Source organism: Amphibalanus amphitrite, unplaced genomic scaffold, assembly GCF_019059575.1.
Source record: "Amphibalanus amphitrite isolate SeventyFive unplaced genomic scaffold, NRLGWU_Aamphi_draft 000239F_arrow, whole genome shotgun sequence".
Lineage (NCBI taxonomy): Eukaryota > Metazoa > Arthropoda > Thecostraca > Balanomorpha > Balanidae > Amphibalanus > Amphibalanus amphitrite.
The window spans coordinates 61169-81080 of NW_024881734.1; the positions used below are offsets into that span (position 1 = coordinate 61169).

Sequence of the window (19912 nt, forward strand, 5' to 3'; positions counted from 1 at the left end):
ATACATATTATTTGGTGACTTCTCAGGACAAGTGAGTTATTAACACATATTTTTACATGCTTCGTAATTCGTATCTTACTCACGAGTCACGAGCCAGCAATCCATGGCGGATAGGATGGCCTTGGCGGATAGGAAAAAGCTGATGTTGATCTCGCTTCCTCAGTTAGGAACATGGCCGAATCTGTAGTTTTTTATATTGTGATTTGTGACTGTCTATAGTTCATTATTTGGTTGGTACCTGCAACAATTTAGGAAAATGTGGAAAATAAGAACGCTTGTGGTAAATGTGATTGCTGCTCACTGTGCAGTCTTCAGAAACACATTTCAGTAATTCAAGTTCTTTTTGTCCTTGCTTTTTTGATGAATGTGTTAATGCTTTTTGTAGGCAATACCTTTTTGATTACAGGTGATATTTTAACAGCTGTAGACTGGAATTGAGTTTCAAAATTGTGGTATTTGTGGGGCGAACTCAGCCAACATCAGGCTGCTGGTAGTTTTGGTTGGACAATGGGTGGCTGCTGGGTGGGGCGGTTACTGAAATTGCCAAAGTGTGGCATCTCATGATAGGGGTAAGCCAGAATCAAGAATGCAGGTTTTTTGGTATGCCGGTAATTTGGCGGTTTTTTTTGCTTGGGGCGTGGTAGCATGCCGGTATCCCAGAAAATTTTTGTGGGGCGGGGCGGTGCCGGTAGCAGCCCATTGGGAAAACTTTGCAACTCTAGGCCGTGAGCTCCGAGCAGGCCAGTGGTCACGTAAGAACTAGGGGTGAACAGGGAACACCGTGCGAACCTTTATTCATTCATACGAGATGCAGTTTTCAATGGCAACGTCCTCGTCATACATTGCTTTGCTATGCGTCAGTCCCCATCCCGTAGTCATTCTCAGCTATTGTCATTGGTCGTTTAGACATCAGTATGCATTACCGAGCAAGGTGGGGTGCGTGCCTGATTGTCTTCTTCCTGGAGACCTCACGAATAATTTTCATCAGCACAGGGTGTGTTTCATTTCCTTCAAAATAAGCAGAGAGGCAATCTACAATAACTTGAAGTAAAGTGACCAGTCTTGCGGCATCTTAGCAAATTCATGACCCATACCAAGATGTAGCTTCATTCCCAAAATTACCCTGTCATCTAGACAAACGGCTCGGTGCTGTGTGGCGTCCGGAATAGCGTGGCCGCCGGCACAGCCGATGGAGGTTGGTACGGACGCAATAAAGCATTAAACTCGTGATTTAACACACAATGAGACATAGTACTACCGGGATCTTCGGTCCGGATGCAAGGATAAAATGCGGAGCAGCGGTCAACTGAAACTTAGCGAGCTAACGTGAATTCATTTTCGCAAGGAAACTTCCACAATTAACCCTTTCTCCAATGTAGCGTCCGATTGTTCCCATGTTATTTATTTGGCATGTAGACAGGAATGGTAGAGTGGGCGACCAGCCTAGAACGCGCTGGGAGACATCAATGCCCTGGTGACGAGCGGAGCGCGACGGCAGCGACCCTAGCGGCGGAGAGGAGAAACAGGCACAGCAGAGTCCCCGCCCGGCCGGGGGACTCTTACATGGTTAGTGACGGCCGCGCGCGCAGCGGCGCCCGCCCAGAGTCGGCAGCGCTTGAACCTTGACATGACAGCTGATGGGATGATCGGCGCACCGAGTACAGCAGCTTTCACACAGCGTTACACTCATGACCAGATCATAAGCCTCGTGCACACAGCATACTCCAGCACACTCATGACCAGATCGTAAGCCCCGTGCACACAGCACACTCTATTACTCATGACCAGATCATAAGCCTCGTGCATACAGCACGCTCTCACACACATACCTCGATCACATACAGAATCACCTTTAGGGCGACTTCACACCATTCGTTTCGTCCCGCCAATATCGCAGGCGTCCCTACGTGGGACGCTCATCCCACTCTCACCGCGCTGCACAAGGCAGGTTTTCTCCAGTATCTCCAGCACAACTGTGGCTGAATCTGCGCAGCTGCAGCATTCACAGACCCGGAGTCCTTCTCCCCATTTCTGTCCGTGTCCCTCGGTCATCACACAGTCTGGCGAGATACCACCGAGCGCAGAGTCGACACCCCACGGGTCCAATCCCGCCCGCAGCGCCCCTCGGCGCCACACCACCACACTAGCAGCAGCATTCTTCACGGCTCATCCGCCGGATCAGTCCCCGGGCGTTTTACTGGGCGGCAGTGCCGAGCGCTGGTCCTCGATCCGTTCAGACTGCAGTCGCTGGATCAGCGAGAAAAAGTCCTCGTCGGGTACGGTGGGTGCCGGAGGAGGGTGCGGTACGCTCAGCTCGGGCAGCACCGAGCGTTGGTCGTCCAGTCGAGAGCCCTGTCAAGGGAGAGCGGGATGGGTGACTGTTAGTAGGGAAGAGGCAGTAATCTCGGGAGAGTGAGGGAAGAGAGGAAGGGGAAAGGGAGGGGAGAGCGGATGGAGTGGTGCAGCTTGCCTAATGCACACGAAGCCACTGATAGACGAAAGCCTGATCTAATGACATTCAGATGCACCAAAATGACATACGAGTATGTTAGGGTAAAATCAGGTGCAGGACCCATCCTTATTGGGCAATGTCGATTATCGAATATCCTGATAAGTTTCTCAGCCTGCCGCTTACACAACTTCACCGGGCCATCCCCTCTTCCCCATCCCTTCAGTCTATCTCACCTGGCAGCGGATCAGCATGTCGAAGAACTGGTCGTCGGGCAGTCCGTCGGCGTCCGAGGCCACACTCAGCCGCTGAATGAAGTCCTTACTGCCGCTGAAGCCCGGGAGGTCCAGGTCGCAGACGGGCAGGTCAGCGCGCTGCTCGTCCATTCGCCGCGACTGCATACCTGCAGGCAGCGGGCAGTAAGAGGGGTAAGACGACCGCGATGATGATGGCGAAACGTGACGATGAATGGTGACGGGAATGGGAGTAGGGTTGTGTCTGGCCGTGGCCAATGACCATAGCTGCCGCACAAAGCACTGAAATGTTACCAAGTCTACACCTTTTTCTGTTCCAAAAGAGCCTTCGGAGCAGCACATAGAACAGCCTGGGGACCAGACAGTAGACAGTTTCGCCATGAATGTCCCACTACAAATCATGTGGAGGCTCGACCGTGAATTTATTGCATTCGACGCGACGACATGTATCACAACCCGTTACCGCGGCGGTGATCACCGCTGTCACAACTGCCACAGCCCACCAAACGTCTCCTGTGACAGATGAGCGCAAATTTCGGCCCCGGGCGCCCGGCCCGCCCTCCCAGCGGGCCAGCCATTCTGCCGACATTCGCCGTCGAGTGCCGGACGGAACGAGCCGCCCGGCGATGACAGCACGTTGCCCGGTTATTGGAGACATTGTTGAGTCATTGTCCGCACGGCGACATGGGCCGTGACTGGCTGATGGGGGCTCAGCGGACAGGCGACACCGTCCCATATTCTGTTCAGTCGCCTGCCGAATGGCCGGTGGAGCCGTGTGATGGCCGAACGGGCTAACAAGTTTTGGTCGTAAATCGCAAGGGCAGCTGCAGCATACATAGCTGCGAAACTGGGTCATTCAAAATGTATCCAGCGAAAATTGGATATAGAAAACGGAAATCCTGAAATAGATTCGTGTAAATATGCTGCCTGCGAACCGATAAAGTTGTTTAAACAAATTCCATGCTCAGCTGCGCATGAATGCGATTGATTGGAATCAGGTCAGCGAATAGCGAACAAATCCACGACGGATATCAAGGCACTAAATTAAGACAAAACAGCATACATATTAACTGTCACCAGTTCAGCGTGGGTCAACTGGTCCGGCCCAACGACCGTCACATAAACAGCTCATTTGAGGCGGCCGCCGCCGGACAAAGCCGTCTGCCAGTGGTAGAGAGTCCACCGTCTCCAGCTCGGGGGCAGGCCGCTACCGACAAATCATCGCCACGACTACCACGATGTCGTCGGCCCGGGCAGGGTCAGGCTGGCAGACAGGCTCGGCCTGTCTAGGAGAGAGGGCACCGCTCTGGCACGCCTCCGGACCGGCCACTCTCCTGCCCTGCAAGCTTACCGTCACTTCATCGGGGCCGAGGAGGACGTCAGGGAGGACGCGGAACACTTCCTGACGTCGTGCCCCGCGACGGCCCGCGTCCGTCACGACGTTTTCGGGAGAGAGGACCCGACGCTGCGGGAGGTCTTCGCTGACCCATGCCGGGTTATCGAGTTCCTGCGGCGCCTGGGCCGACTATAGAGCGCCCACGGCGCTAGACACTCTGGCGGGGTGCTGGGTTCTCCGGCCCTACCCGGCGTCTGAGTCCGCCGGAACCCGCCCGGGGGCCTGCTGCCCTCCCTGCGCGGACGTCGCAGGTGTCGCCCCCGAGGGGGGCTGGGGCCCTCACGGGCCCCCCATGTGGGCCCACCGGGCCCGACGGCCGGAACGACAACAACAACAACAACAAATCATCGCATCCAGCCGAGTGGAAAACCGTCAGCCGGCGCTCCAAGGTCCTGCACTTCTACTGCACAAAGGGCTCGTTTCCGCCTGGTGCCGACACCGCTCCGGGCAAAAACGCCGTCAGCCGTGAGGCGGCGAGCCTGTCTGCAGTCGGATAAGGGCCGCTTTTTATTCTATTTCCTTAATTCTATCCTATTACCCTTCTCTTCGAATAATTTCACTTTCCACTCGATCCTTCTCGCTTTTGTTATCGAGATACGACGACAATAGAAATTCCGATCCAAGAAAACCTTCATAATCAGCACCTTCATAATCGGCGTCAGTGGCCGATTCAGTACAGAGTACCAGCGTCAGACGACAGACTGGTTCACCGTTCAGTAAGTGCAACAGCAGATCGACCTGTGTTCGTCTGCCTAATGCACGGCTGACTTCCAGCCACCAAATGGCTGGCGCTAAATTATTCACAAATCATGTCTGGGCCATGATTTACAGCGCAATGTCACTGTAAATCCGCGACTAGATTTACAGCACGACGTCGTCACAAAATATGGCCTTGCAATATTCGCTGTTGTGCTAGGCAACATTCACGGGCATAAGCTCCGCTGATGCAAATTTGGAAATCCTTGGGCAGAAAGAACCAAACCAAACCAGTAACTACAGTAGCTACCGATTAAGAATCCAGTCACGAAAGACAAAATCTATCCTGCTGTGCGGATCTTTCGGCGAGCGAGGAAAAAGCTCCTCGTGGAGTAGCGGACGGCCGTCGACACGTGTCAGGGGGTAAAGAACCACCAGCCACCAATTCTCCGTCTCCCAGCGGAGCTGCGCTCTTTACTCGGCCCAGCTGAGACCGTACGGCCGGCTGCTACTCATTGGAGGGCAGCACACGCCGCCGACGGCGAATTCAATTAGCGCAGCAGCTGGTGTGACGTCACAAGTCTGATGTGACGTCAGCGTCCCGGGAAGACCGCAGAACGACAGACAAAAACGGACAGTGCCGGCACGATAGCGGCCGGCCATCATTTTCTGCCTGCGCCGCCGAGGGAGTGACATCGGTGCAGATAATGTGTCCGGTAGGGTCCGCCGCCGACCGCCACTCCCAGGACAGAGCGAGGAAAAAGCGACCATTATTTGGCCGGTGTCAAGGTCAGTCATCGAGCAAAAAATGAAAACAAATAGTGCTGGTCACAATACGGTGCGAAACAATACCCGACCTTCGACAAGCCTTCGTTCCGGCGACGGGCATTACGGTTTAACGTGCCGACATTCCGTGGAATATTACTAACTTCCCTCCGCCTCAGCTATGTCCAACTACATGACAAAACAGTTCCAGTGAACGTTCTTCGGCTAGGCCTCCTCCCCGTCCCCACGACCCACTCAACCGTCCCCCACTGGCGTACCGTGAGTCATACCCGTGTCCCTTTCCCTATCCCCCACCCACCATACCCCATCGGCCATCCCATCCCCTACTCACCCTGTATGAGGTCGATGAGGTCGTCTTTGACGGGATCGGGCGTGGAGCCGCTGGACGATCCGCCGGCTCCTCCGACCGTCAGGGAACACCGCTGGTCGTCCATCCGCTTCGACTGGAAGCGCGTCAGCTGGTCCAGGAAGTCGTCACCGTCCATAAACGACTCGTCGTTGGAAGTCTGTCGGAGTGTGGGGAGAAAGATTGTTGAGATACACGGTTTGACTGTGAGTGCGTTGGTGTTGAGACTTGATGAAAATTGATGCCGATGGAGCAAGCATGTAAGGCGAAAAGTCTGCTTTCCAAGGATGCCTGACGTGCAGATACGCTGCATACTTACAATCACATGCATACGATTTACGATAGCAGCGTGCACATGATTCTAGTTTTAACATAAAAGGGCACAGAGCCCAGTTCCTAAAAACTTCATCCATTAAAAAAAAACGTCAAGCTTGAAGGTCATATGTCAGTGAACATAGAGCAGAATTCCACAGGGGCAATAAGCAACGTTAACACGCATGCTTGACTTGCATGTACCATGTGAGAAGATTTGCATCTTCTCTCCCACGCCAGCCGTCTTTCCGTCCTCGCTATCCGAGTCCTCCCACCTCGCCATCCAAGGCTGACGTGCTCCCTCCCTCGTCACCCCAGTCTCACCGAGACACCCTATCGTCACCTGGCCCTAATGTCTGCCCTGGCGGCGCGGCCAGGCCGTCCCCGTCTGCCACGGCAGGTCATTAGGTGCGCCAAATCAGCGCCGCGACAGCTCCCCATTATCGCTGCCAGCAGGCCGGACGGCCGCGGCGGCGGCGGCAGACGGCTGGGGTGACGGCGGCGGGCTATGGGGAGTCCTTTTACAGAGAGACGGTACCACAGGTCACCGTTGGTAACCAGTGGCAATGGGGTGCAGCAGCGGGCTGAGCTGGCCAAAACGCTGCCCATGATAAAAGACCGAGGTATAACCACAACAGCGGAGAGCGGCTCTCAGTCGATCCCTTTCATCCCTCTTTCCACTCTCTCCCTCTCTACCACTCTCCCCACCCTCGGTGCAGCTAACCATCAGATGAAACTTCATCAGTCCCGCGGTGGCCGACCTTCTAAAGTTCACCACTAATGCCTCCCATGACGGTTAGATGACTCTTTCAGCGAGTGAATTACCCCGATAGAGACCGGCCTCCCACTCTAGGGCGCCCTACCAGCCGTCCAGTCCTGCACGTCGGTCACCTATACAGACGAGACACGCCACTGACCTCCCGAGCACCCGAGTTTTATAAACATCTCACGTTGAAAACCTTTCATCGAGATCAGGATCCATGTCAAAGACCAGGATTATTTGTAATATACCGGGTGGCCCAGAAAAAACGTTCCGAACTTTGGAGGCCTATATATCAAATACGAGTACAAATAACGAGCCAAAATTTTCATCAAGTTTGCGTCATTTCTTTGTGCATTGGTATGCCAAATTAGAACACTATACCATCATTTTCAAGCTGGCAATCTTGAGTTGAATTAAGCAAGACGTTTTTGCTTTTTTTGCCGATGTCAAACGATAGTGATGATTGGGTTAGATGTCCCATGTTATAAAAAAAGAATAAAAAATAGAGCACGTGAATGAAACCAACACTTATTTTCTTATTTTAAATATTTTTGTCTCACTTATATGCCAAATATTCAAATACTGGGCCAAAATGGTGCTCATGGATGCCATTCGTTTAATTACCAAATCATGTTTCGAGCAGGAGTGGCACGGTGCATGGATTACTGCTGATTACCCTCCTTTCAGTAGATCAAACAGTAAATCGACCGGATGAGGAAAACAAACTAAAGCAGACTGGTTCCTGTGCCAGAAGACCACAGAATAGCTTATGAAAAACAACATTGCCAGCAGATGACAAAAACAAAACCTGGTTGAAAAGCTACCTTTTCCCAGGAATGTCAGCCAGGAAAGCATTTGAGCCACAACATGGTTAGAAAACTGGAAACTTCTTCCGATGCGGCTGGCACAGAGCCATCGTGGTTGCCTGAGGGAATGTGTCATCCTGAGACCCGAACCATCAATGAGACTAGCTGCCAGTAGAAGTCATGGCTCTAGGCCGCGGTGCCGCGGGGTGAAAGTGACCCGTTCACTCACATTTTTTAGTAAACATCGGAGCAAAAAAGTAATTTTTACATGGCATGATTGAAACATGAACCATTTAAAAAGTGATTTACCGAACACCATGAAATTCACACCATTTACTGAAAATGTGTGCCGCATTGACTATTCGAAGTTTCAATGTTGTATCTTTATCACTTTCTGAGATATATTGATTTAAAATTGGGAACGTTTTTTTCTGGGCCACCCCGTACATGACATCCCACGTGAAAGACCCATGCGCATCCCCAAAAGATCCCCCGAAACCCGGGCATCAGCTTGGCACTTGCTGAATGCTGGGACGTGGAATGACTAATGGCATCAGAACATGCGACTCAACGTCGTTCACTTCGAGCGGTGGGTATGGGTTTGGGTACAGTCGGTCTCTGTCCAGCCACCTTACGTTCTCTCGCCCCTCTCCCTTCATTCAACGTTCTCCCGTTTCTGCCTGCTTAAATTCCTTCAGCTTTCTACATTCACCCCTATTTATTCCCCGGCTCTCTTCGCTTACGTTCCCCGTCTCGCCATTAATCTGTCCACGTTATCTCTCACTTCTCCGTTTATGTTTCCCCGGATCTCCATTCACTCTGAATTTCTCCATCCCTTTCCGCTCATCTTCACGCTCCATAATGTCCACCTGTTCACCCCTGCCTACATCTGATGTAGGCAGTCAGAATCTAGCTCTGTCACTCACCTGGCTGACATTGAGAGGCGCCGGCTTCTCCGCGTCGCCCCGTACTTTGGCCTCAGGCGTCATCTATGCAACACAGCAGCGGTGCAGGCAGCGGCAGGCGGGGTGTGGTCACAGGCGGGGCAGCGGAGAGCAGGCGTGGGCCAGGCAAAATACACATAGAGCCGAGATGGAGATCATGGCAGGCAAGGGGGCAGGTAAAAATCTGTCGCAATAAATGCAGGCCAAGGCGTAACAGCGACACAGTGCAGCAAGCGAAAGCAGGCTACACTTCTTGGTAGGAGATGGAATAAGTACTGAGGTTATCGGCAGAAATCTCAGACAGGACTGCAGTGACGCTTTGGTGACGGCACCGAGGGAATGTAAGCCCGCCGTCATGGAAGAGCGGACAAAACCAATCAATAATTAAGGATGAGGGAGATGCAGATAGAACAAGGTTCGCTGGTATACTAAAGGGATAGGTACTGAGCAGCGCTAGAGATATTTCGACTGCCACTCACCGCACCGTCCACTTTTTCAGCAGAGGCAGCGCCACGGGAGCTCTGGTAGGATGGCGGAGGGATTGCCGGTCCGATCGTAGACAAGTGGAGAGGACGGAACTGCAGGATGGCTGGCCGGGCGGGCAGAGGTCGCAGAGAGGCTGGACAGTTGGGTAGAGGCCGGAGGAAGGCCGGGCAGTTGGGTAGAGGCCGGAGAGAGGCTGAGGGCAGGGTCTGGGACGTGCTGGGATAGTGTACAATAAATATACAACGGAAAAAGCCAAGCAGAGTGAATCGCTGACTAGATATACATCAAAACACAGCAAAGATGAAAACGGGTAACAAGAACTGTTTACTTTCAAAAATATAAAATCAAAACCTTTTATACAAACGGGAATATGGGAAGAAAAAAAGATCATTAAACGTCGCCAACACAATCGATCAAAATGATAGTCGATAAGGGAACAACACCAATAGCAAGCAAACATATCATGCAACAGACTATGGCACAGCTGTCCTCCGCCGAGCCACCGACCACCGGCGGTCACCGCAGCCACCGCAGTCACCCCTGACCTCAAACCCTCCGTACCTTGAGCAGGTCCATGTTGTCCATGCTCTGGCGACGCGGCCGCAGCGGCGCCGACAGTGTCGAGTCGGTCAGCTCGGGCCCGTCGCCGGCGTCGCGTCCCATGGCGCGCCGCAGGTCCGACAGGTTCATCCGCGCCGTCTCCAGGCCGGCCATGTCCTCGATCTGGGGGGAGGGGGGGGGGGGCAGGCTACAGGTCAGGGAGCGGTAGCTCACGGGAGGGCAGGTTACAGGTCAGCAAGTCTGAGAGGTTCATCCGCGCCGTCTCCAGGCCGGCCATGTCCTCGATCTGGGGGGAGGGGGGGGGGGCAGGCTACAGGTCAGGGAGCGGTAGCTCACGGGAGGGCAGGTTACAGGTCAACAAGTCCGAGAGGTTCACCCGCGCCGTCTCCAGGCCGGCCATGTCCTCGATCTGAGGAAAGGGAGCAGCAGGTCACTGGAGGTCACCAAAAGTCACGGAACGGCGGGTCACGGGACCTCATACAAGTTTGCGGAACTAACCAGCCTGACCTACCATAACGTAACCGGCAGGTCCAGGAAGCGACGATTAGTGAATACTCAAAGGTCACCGAACGTCTGGTGGTCCATTATAATGCAATACAACTGTTTGTTCAAGCCCATAGCAATTATGCACATAATATCGCCGTCAAAATGTACTCAATTATAGCGAGCAGAGCCAGCTGGGCCAAGTGACCCGAATTCCGGTTCCGACAAGGTCGCCACAGCCATCAGCAAAGCTTTCCGTCACTGACGGCCACCCAACGGCACCGCGGAGGACGCACAGACCCAGGACGGCCTTTGGCAAACAGCCACCGGGCACCGACAAGAATGAGGAAAACTGTCGTGTCAGCACCGGCATTAGGAAGCGTCCTTCCAGCCATTCTGCAAAACAAACAGCTGACAACCTGGTGACGAACAATGAGAGTATTAGGTGGACTGCGTTCTGTTGACCGCGGACATATGTACATACAGGGACAAGGTAAGTCCGAAAATGGGCCGCGGAATCCTGGCTGAAGGTAGGGAGCAAATAATGAGCACGAGGTGGATGCATGCGGTGATATGTGGCCTCGGGGCAACTGCCGACGAATACAGACGGATCTTACACAATAGTCGGTTACTGGGGGGTCTGTGCCTTGGCGGCTTTGGACTTCCAGACAGCTCGACCGTTACAGTAACTAGAGTCTCACCTTTACCAATTTTAAAGAATCATAATTCATGGCAACAAGTAGCACCTCCTGAGGGCTGGTTTTTGACCCTAGCACCCTCAGTGTGCTAAAAAATACACCCTCCAGCGCTAATTTTTTATCACCCTTCGGGTCTTAGATATGAGGTACTAATTAAAAAGCATCTTGTTAGCCCCATACAGGAGCCATGGTGCTACGATTTTTATGGGTGCTAAAAATAGCACCCTCTTAGCCTGCTTAAAATAAGCCGGTGGGTGGTGCTCGTTTTTTACCATGGTACAAAAGTGCATTTAGCTGCTTGGTGGTGCTAAACTTTTTTTACAGTGCGTGAGACACACCGATTGTCCGATATAAAACAGGTAATCATTGGCCAGGAGTATGTGAGCCAAGTAAAAATCGATCGAAATTCACGAGCCAGTGCAAATCACCGACAGTCTCCCTGGGGCGTTGGTCCCTCCGGACCTCCTCCCACTACCGCCACCCCCCCCCCCCCCCCTCCTCCACCAGACGCCGCCGCCTGCATCAGCACAACCTCCGGGGAGTAGGGGGGGGGGGGGCAGACGGAGCCAGGTCGGTCAAGGTCGGCCCAGAGCCCTTCCCAGCCGACTGACCGCCGGTCCTGGCCAAACGCACGACGGGACCGGTCAGCACGACTGACGGCAGGCAGACAGCCCGCGACGGCAGGGGTGTCAGGCTATGAAATACACATCGGCGACCTTATGAACGACTGTTCTAATGCATCAAGCCGCCACTTTGCTGACGGCAAAATATTACCCCATGGATCATATGTAACAAGTCTGTTATCTACGCCACAGGTTAGCCATGCTCTCATCTTTGCGGCAAAGTAGCATGAACATTGTGCATAAAACGCTATTTCTGTCACAGCATGCAGCAACATGACAGACAAATATTGCAGCCCGCATCCCCGTGCTAGTTGCCGCCAACCAACAAGACCGGCCCCCGTCAATCAATTCGAATCGCCTTTCTTCGATTTGTCCTTACAGGGCCTTGACATAACCGTATACGGCCATCGTGCCTGCGACATACGCACTGTCGCATCCAATATGCCACAATGCGTCCCTTAGGTTGTCCGACGTGCATCATGGAGCCGTTCTTCGCGTCTTTAGCCTGTCTCCCTCTCTCTCCCTCCATCCCCCTCCATCCCTCCTGCACTCCGGTGCAGAGCGGAAGAGCCGGAAAGTGGCGCACTGGGCCGCGCCGGCCGGCTCCCTCCGTACGCGGAACCGCCGCCAAAGCCGCCTCCGGCTGTGACGAAGGTCGCCGGCTGATCGGTCACATGTGTCCCGCCAGAGAGCGGCACTGCCCCCGGGGAGAGGGGGGAGAGGAGGAAAGGAGGGGGAATGGCACTGGCGCTGGCCAGACGCTGAATAAAAGTCAGGAGGGAGGCGTCCCGATGGGATGACACTGGCGCTCGCCAGACGCTGAATAGAAGTCAGAAAGTCGCTCGGTGTACCCACGCAAATGGCTGCTGAGTGCTGAGAGATTCTGCCACGCTTCAGGAGCACGATGTTGTGACTGCAGGTCGGGTGTTTCTCAAAACAACCCAGCGGTACTACGGGCACTTAGCCGATTGTTTACCTGACCGGTAAGAAACTTATATAATATGCATGTCCCTGCTCCTACACGGCTGGTTATCGTCCACCTTTATCTTCTTAACTTTCTGAGCACATAAAGGCACCTTGATCATTTCGCGGTCCCCCTAAATCTGTCTAAATCCACCAAGCTCCCGAAACTCCTCCGGCGAGCTCTATCTCTGCGGATCATCAGAATTTCCCCGCGCCACTGCCGAGCCAGTGCAGTGCTGTCTTCCAGCGACCCCCGGGATTTCTCTGGGACCGCGGCACTGCGGCGCCAGGTCGATCTTGTCGGCAGTGACCTGTTCAGGAGTCGAGGGACGACGCAGCACGCGCTGCACTGGACCGCCAACCGGGCGGCCGCACCAAACTCATTTAGCTCTGAGGGCGGTGACAGCCGGCGGCCGGCTGGCAGACAGATGGTGGTCTGAGGTTGCTGCGGCGGAGGCGGCTGCAGCGGGGTGCCGCGGCAGGGCACAGATCGATCCCCAGCCGCGAGAGAGCGCCTACCTTGGCCCTTTGAGGAGCCCTGAGAGCCACTTCCGTACTGGGAAAGCAGCCCGAGAGACGTCTGTGTGTGACGGACGCTGACGTGGGTGAGAGCCACCGGCAAAAAGTTATCTCGCCGGTTTAGCCTATCAGCGGCCGGGCACGATCAGCCAAAACGTATCGCGCGATTTGGTGTATCAGCAGCGAGCGCCGCAACATCAGCAGTGCTATTCACACGGCAATACTATAAGTCGGATAGCCTGAACGCCTTGAATGAGTCTTCAACAAGAAAATATGTTCGATATTTCGGTTGATGAAGATCATAAGATACGCTAGCTTCTATGGCTTTAACTTCATCCTTCTGAACAGAATGCAGTCAACAGTTTTGCAAATATTTTCTCCAGTTTAGCCAACTCTACTATACGCAAATGAATGCATGGCCATACATATGCAAAGTTTCCGGGAAGACTGAGTCCAACGCTCCTCGATACGGTTATTGGCTCTAACTTTCGACCATCCTAAGTTTGGCGATGGATGCGGACAGAGGCCACTAATTCAATCAACAGAATTGAAGCGGAAGGAGGACACGATGATCTACAGCCACAACACGTTACTCCAGTGCGGACAGTCCGCTGTGAGCAATTCAAGATGAAGTCCATCTTTCCACCGGCTTCAGACTCTCATAAATACACTGCCGACAGTCTCAGCGACGCGCATTAAATATCGTTCACTCACTGAATCATCTTCAGAGCTGTCAGCCCCCATTCGGTCCATTCAATTCACTGACGGCCTTCTGGATAGGATTCTAAAGCGCGAGCCACGGACGCAAGTAATCGGCGGAGCAGATTGCGGCAGGCAGTGGGCGGTGGACGATTGACTGCTGGCGGTGGAAGGCGGGCGGTGGACGGTGGACGGCAGGCGGTGGACGACGGTCAGTGGGCGGTGGACGGTGTAAGACGGGAGGTGGACGATTGACTGCTGGCGGTGGAAGGCGGGCGGTGGACGGTGGACGACGGTCAGTGGGCGGTGGACGGTAGGCGGTGGAAGACGAGCGGTGGACTTGACTGCAAGCGGTAGACAGTAGGCGGCAGGCGGCGGGCGGCGGGCGGCGGCGGTGGCACCGGCGCGACACCATCATTAGTTATGCAGACGGGGACAGGAGCGAGGCAGGTCGTCGGTTGCGGCTACGTTCATTACCACAGAAAGTCACTGTCGCTATGGTCGGGAAGGAGGAGGGAGGGGTGATATAACGGGGGCGGCGACACATAGCGACCGACGCAGATGACTAGGGGTCTAAGGAAGCTAGAAGGTCGAGATTGAGGCTTACAGTCGTCGAGAAAAACCGACGAGGGATGAAAAACAGGCAGGTGAGGGCGAGGGAAAGACAAGCGGTAGAGGTGTGGGAGGGAAAACACACCAACACATCCTACGGCTAAAAACGCGAGTTGTCGCCAGCTGTCGAGTTGTCGCCCGTCTCGACAATATCCCAAGTTCCACTGACCTGCTGACTGATCTGCAGGTGCCGCTGGGCGTAGTAGAGCGCCTTCTCGTTGTTGCCCATGGCCGTGTGGGCATTGCCGAGACTCCAGCACGCCCGGCCTGTGGGTGAAGTTGACAGTCATCAGACAGACGGACAGTACATACAGACAAACACACAGCAGGCAGACCGACTCAGGAGGCACACATTCAGTCATGCACCTCCTAATTACCTGTTAGCTCATTCACATAAACGTGTACATTATCACTCAGCTGAGAAAGCTTACATTCAAATTGTCAATTTAAGACAGTGCGGCTGGTAGCGAGACGTCGGTTGCCGATGGACATAAAGAAGTCTCATTTTCTAGGAATCTTCTCAATCTCCCGGCCAATGCGCTCGGATTACGTGGAACGCCAATAACCGGCTACCGACTGGGAATTATGATGGTCGGCTCAGAGCGGCTCTGAACCGCTAGCCATTGACATTTATAACGAGTACCACGAATTGGCCACCTTAAATCTCCCTCTCAACGCGGGCTCAATGTCCTCAAACACACTTGATGCCCGCCTAGCGACAGTAGCACGAAGATTTTCTACAGTCGCTTGGAAACGGACCAACAAGTGTGGTTTTATTACAAAACTGAGCGTCGGCATTTTAACTTATAGCCTCTAATCTTACATGAATGTCTGTCCCAATTACCTCATCTTTCCAACGGTCTCACACTCTGCTATCCTCACAAATCTCTCTCTCTCTCTCTCTCTCTCTCTCTCTCTCTCTCTCTCTCTCTCTCTCTCTCTCTCTCTCTCTCTCTCTCTCTCTCCCCACTCTCTCACCCTCTCCGACGGTGTCGTTGAGCTCCTGTGCGATCCGCATGTGTCTCATGTGATACTCGACCGACGCGGGCAGGTCGCGCAGTAATGTGTACGTGTTTCCCAGGCTGTAACACGCCTGGGCCTCCATCGCTCGGTCGCCGAGCTCCTGCGCCAGCACCAGTGTCCGTCTGTGGAGGAGGTCAGCATGATATCAGATTGGAGGGAGGGAGGAGGGAAGGAAACTGAAACGTTCAAAATGAACAAACAAAAAACAATTAAGAAAAATCACAGCAAACGAGCGAAAACGCAGGAATGACCAACACGAAAATTAAAGGATCACTCAACTCCATTTTAATAACATAGCAATGCATAAACCAATATTTCTCAATTCACCTGCTCACAGCAGTTAAATTGAAAAGTAAGCCGTAGCACACATAGTTCACGTTCCCACAGTGCCGAACGGGCCACATTCCGGTCACGGACTTAATCACCGTGCCGCCGCGCAGTCTGGCCGGCCGGCGACGATTGATGGTTCGGCCGCCTTCCCTCGTGACAATACCACCGACACCGGCCGTAACAAACGACAGCGGCACGGCGCGGCGCGGTCCGCCTAATCAGTGCCACGGCAGGGCAGCAGCGGAGGGCAACGTCGCTCATTAGCGTCCGCAACAGTCTATATACGACCGCAGACGTGTTAGCCGGTTCAGCGGATCGATAATGCCCCGCAGCCCACACATGACCGACCGGACCGTGTTAGCCGAGCTCGGAGGTCGATATTTGCCCTTTAACGCCCGCCCGCAACAGCACACATTCGACTGGCGTGTTAGCCCTTAATGGTGCCCTGTAGACGGCAGCGACCGTACCATACAAAGCCGATACCGATACCATTATGAAGCATCACCAATTAAATGGGTTTTATGATCACCGTAGGAATTATGGCACGAGCCTTCGGAGGGCTTTTGAATATGACACATTAATATCGAACGTTAATATCGATGGCTTAATTACGTTGAGCCCGTCTGGCAACTCAACATTTCCAAGTAAAATGATTCAATCTCCACTTCAATCATCAGCAACACGCTCGTCGCTCACCCTCTACTTCACATCTCTTTCGTGGTCATCCCTTGCCCTTCCGCTTCCACAGGCCGCCCAATTTTAAAACCAACCGTTCCCTACCGGCTACGCTTAGTCTCAGTCCTCAGTCCCTCCCCTCACACACCATTCTGTTTTGTCTGTTTGTCCACTACCCTATCCTCTCACTTACTTGTAGTGCTCGGCGGCCGTCTCAAACTGTCCCAGGAAGACGTGCGCATTGCCCAGGTTACTGTGAGCGCGCCTTTCCGCCGCCTTGTCGCCAAACTCCTTGGCGATTTTCAGCCGCTGCCAAAGCAGAAAGGAAGGGTGGCGTCAATACGCACAGTGACGTCAGGTGGTAGATGTGACGTCATGGCAGCCGTCATTGAAAGGATATGTTATGCAACATACCAGCTGTGCCGTATCAATGGTACGCAATAAGACATATCCGTCAAAAAATGTCATTCATCCCATTCACTGTATTCCGTTACCTGGCAAGACGCCTTGCAAAAATCAAGAGACATGACGCCAGCGCATACATGCCTCGGCAGTGACCGATGCCGAACAGTGCCCTGATGACGTCACTGCTCTACATGACGTCACAGCTCCATCACCTCACCTACTCGTAGCTGATAACTGAGTGGTGGCTTCTGAAGGTAGTTTTGTCTCACCTGCTGGTGGTAGCTGATGGCCTGTGTGAAGTTGCCCAGCAGATAGTGTGTGTTGCCGAGGTTCCCGCAGGCGCGACCCTGCGCGGACCTGTCACCCAGCTCCACCATAAGCTGTAGGTTCTCACTGGAAGGGGCCGAGGGAAGGCGTCAGACGAGGCACACTAATCAGTACACCGTATCACAGCGTACAGCGTACGGCGCCAATCAGGGTTTGTGAGCGCCACACCACAGTCGGGAGAGAAATGAATGGCGGGCGGCCGCTCAGTATCCGGCAGACGAAAAGACGCACTGGAGCGAACACATCAGGTGACGCCACTGCGCCAGCCTTGGTTCATGTGACAGACGGTCCTGGGAGGTAGTTAGTGGCAGACGCACCGTTGGGTTCTCGATAATAAATGTCGCGCCGCGTCGCTCTTTGGCTCATGTGACTGACGAGTGACGATTCATGATAATTAGTGTCGCGTCGCACCACCTACCCATGTGGCTCATGATCTCCAAGAGAAAGAAGTGCCGCCGCCCGTTCCAAATATCCCCACTCCTCCCCTCCCCTGCCCCATCCACCCACACAGCCGTGAACGATGGCAAAACAGTCCGGTGGTGGCGTCCATGAATCGAGGCTTTGAACAGCAGTTCCCAACAGAGCTATGAATACGCTGTCGTTTTGACATTCCTTTCCCACGGAATCAAATATCTCAATAAAATGGGACAAGAAATATGCTACAAAAGCAGGTCACAGACAATGGCCAATAAAATAAAATGACAAACACGATTTCATTTTACAATAATCTTCCACGCCATATTTCAGGAAAACTTGGCAGCTCTCCAAGACAACTGGAGACGGATCCCAAAGCTGTTTCTTCTCTGAAACCTTCATAACCACAGCGGGGTTCATGATATCAGCGCCCCGAAGTCACATTTTGCCCGTATTTTCGCTCGGTTTATACCGGCACCATCCCCATTCCGAGCGCTGTCCATTCCCATAATCCCCACTCCATTTCCGAGATCCGCCGTCTAGCCGGCAGCTTCACTGCGGCGACACTCTGCCTGGACCAAACCGGAATGGGTTCAGGATGAACAACGGCAGGAATAGCTGCCGCCTGCGACAATGGACAGAGACCCCGAATACATGAGCAAGCAAATACGTATCAGAACAGATTTTCCCATCCGCTCAGTATTGTAATCCGTTTATAAAGATGATGTGGGGTTGTAAGGCGCACGGACTGTGGTGGTCATCGCCGCTCATTAACACGCTTGTAACACACATTTATCCTGTTCATGCATCCCAGTAGGAAAGCGGGCGGATAGGAGGAGCGATGGCTCTTCGCCGGCAGAGCAGGGTTTGCAGGGTCACGCACACAGCAGCGCCTAGAGTGGGAGATCGGAACGCAATCAAGACGGCCGGCCGGTGGCCGATACGTGAGCCAGAGGAGAGGGGAGAGAAAGAGAGGAGCTTCGTTCTCAAATGCTGGTCACGTTTCAATAGCTAGGAGAGAGGAAGTGTATGCGAGAGCCGAAGAGCGTGAGTGAAAGAGGGCGAGACGAAAGAGACTAAGAGTAAGAGTGGGTGAGAGCGAGAGAGAGAGAGAGAGAGAGAGAGAGAGAGAGAGAGAGAGAGAGAGAGAGAGAGAGAGAGAGAGAGAGAGAGAGCGAGAGCGAGAGCGAGAGCGAGAGCGAGAGCGAGAGAGGAGAGAGAGAGAGAGAGAGAGAGAGAGAGAGAGAGAGAGAGAGAGAGAGAGAGAGAGAGAGAGAGAGAGAGAGAGAGAGAGAGAGAGAGAAAGAGCTACAAAAGGCCAGTCACGTTTCAATATCTGTGAAGTGGGACAATTCGGCGCTCGGAGAAGCCACTAACAACTGAGCTGTTTTCCGAGCGTCGCAGAATGCTGACAAGCTAATAACGAAAGAAAATTCCAGATAGAACGCGACTCCACTGTAAAATAAGTCCACCATCCCCCAGTCACAGAACAGGACAGGGAACAGACGAGAGCGGTCCTTACTTGTAGTACTCGACGGCCTTCTGGAGACACTCTTTGACGGCGTCGGGGAAGTGCCCGGGGTCCTGGTTGCCTGAACGGCCCAGGTGTTTGCCCTTGGAGTGGTAGACGTTTGCCAAGTTGTAGAGTGCCCGGCCTTCGCCCACCTGATGACAGACAGCGGGGAATGGAGGGAGTTAGAGGGCTCCACCAGCACGCAGACACAGCAAACACAATGAGGAGAGCTCCATAGCCACCCGGTACTTACCCGAGTAGGAGCAGGCGCTCCCCCAAGAGCAACGGCGGTTATTGTGCTTACTCCTCCTGGAGTTCCGTGAGCCCCATTCTGATAAATTAACGATCACTGAGCGTCATTGGGTTTGCGAGATAATCCGTACTGACCTTCCGGCTCTCCGCCCGCACACTCCCACCTTCCCTGACCGAGTGAAGCCTTCGCCGGACAATGCGATTACCCCGGTCACCGGGTGCAAATCCGGGCACTCTAATTCCGTGACCAGTGACCGTTTGAGTTCGGTCATTTCGGTACGTGTGTGCCGCGAGCTGAGACGGCACCGGGCAGAATTAGCCCGGGGGCGGTGTCTCCAGAGGATTAATCCACGCTCGGCACAAAGGCACAGTCAGCGGAACCTTTGGTGTAGTCCGACTCTCAGTGAATCCCGTCTAAGACGACCTAGGATTTATCTTCATTGTCTCCACAACTGGCTAGCGGCACAACTATCCACCATCCAGTTGTGTCTCCACAACTGGCTAGTGGCACAACTAACCAGTAACCAGTATCCACCTCAGTTGTCTATCCTAAAATTACATTAGCGTGTCTCCGAAC

The 19912-nt window shown here is 53.7% G+C and overlaps 1 protein-coding gene across 4 annotated transcripts in view; it reads right to left on the reverse strand.

The window, feature by feature from the left end:
* Positions 1-1386: 1386 nt before the first annotated feature.
* The window catches only part of LOC122386073 (G-protein-signaling modulator 2-like), a 63120-nt gene continuing 44594 nt past the window's right edge, over positions 1387-19912 (reverse strand). For 3 of the 4 annotated variants that reach the window (XM_043374865.1, XM_043374866.1, XM_043374864.1), the window contains exons 6-15: positions 19093-19235; positions 17099-17222; positions 16618-16733; positions 15375-15541; positions 14566-14663; positions 9800-9961; positions 8735-8797; positions 5913-6087; positions 2686-2852; positions 1387-2352 (exon numbers count right to left, since the gene is read on the reverse strand). In XM_043374865.1, the coding sequence (XP_043230800.1) occupies positions 2179-2352; positions 2686-2852; positions 5913-6087; positions 8735-8797; positions 9800-9961; positions 14566-14663; positions 15375-15541; positions 16618-16733; positions 17099-17222; positions 19093-19235 (1389 nt within the window). In that variant the 3' untranslated portion in view covers positions 1387-2178. The remainder of the gene's footprint in view (positions 2353-2685; positions 2853-5912; positions 6088-8734; positions 8798-9799; positions 9962-14565; positions 14664-15374; positions 15542-16617; positions 16734-17098; positions 17223-19092; positions 19236-19912) is intronic. The other variant, XM_043374867.1, reaches the window with a different exon arrangement.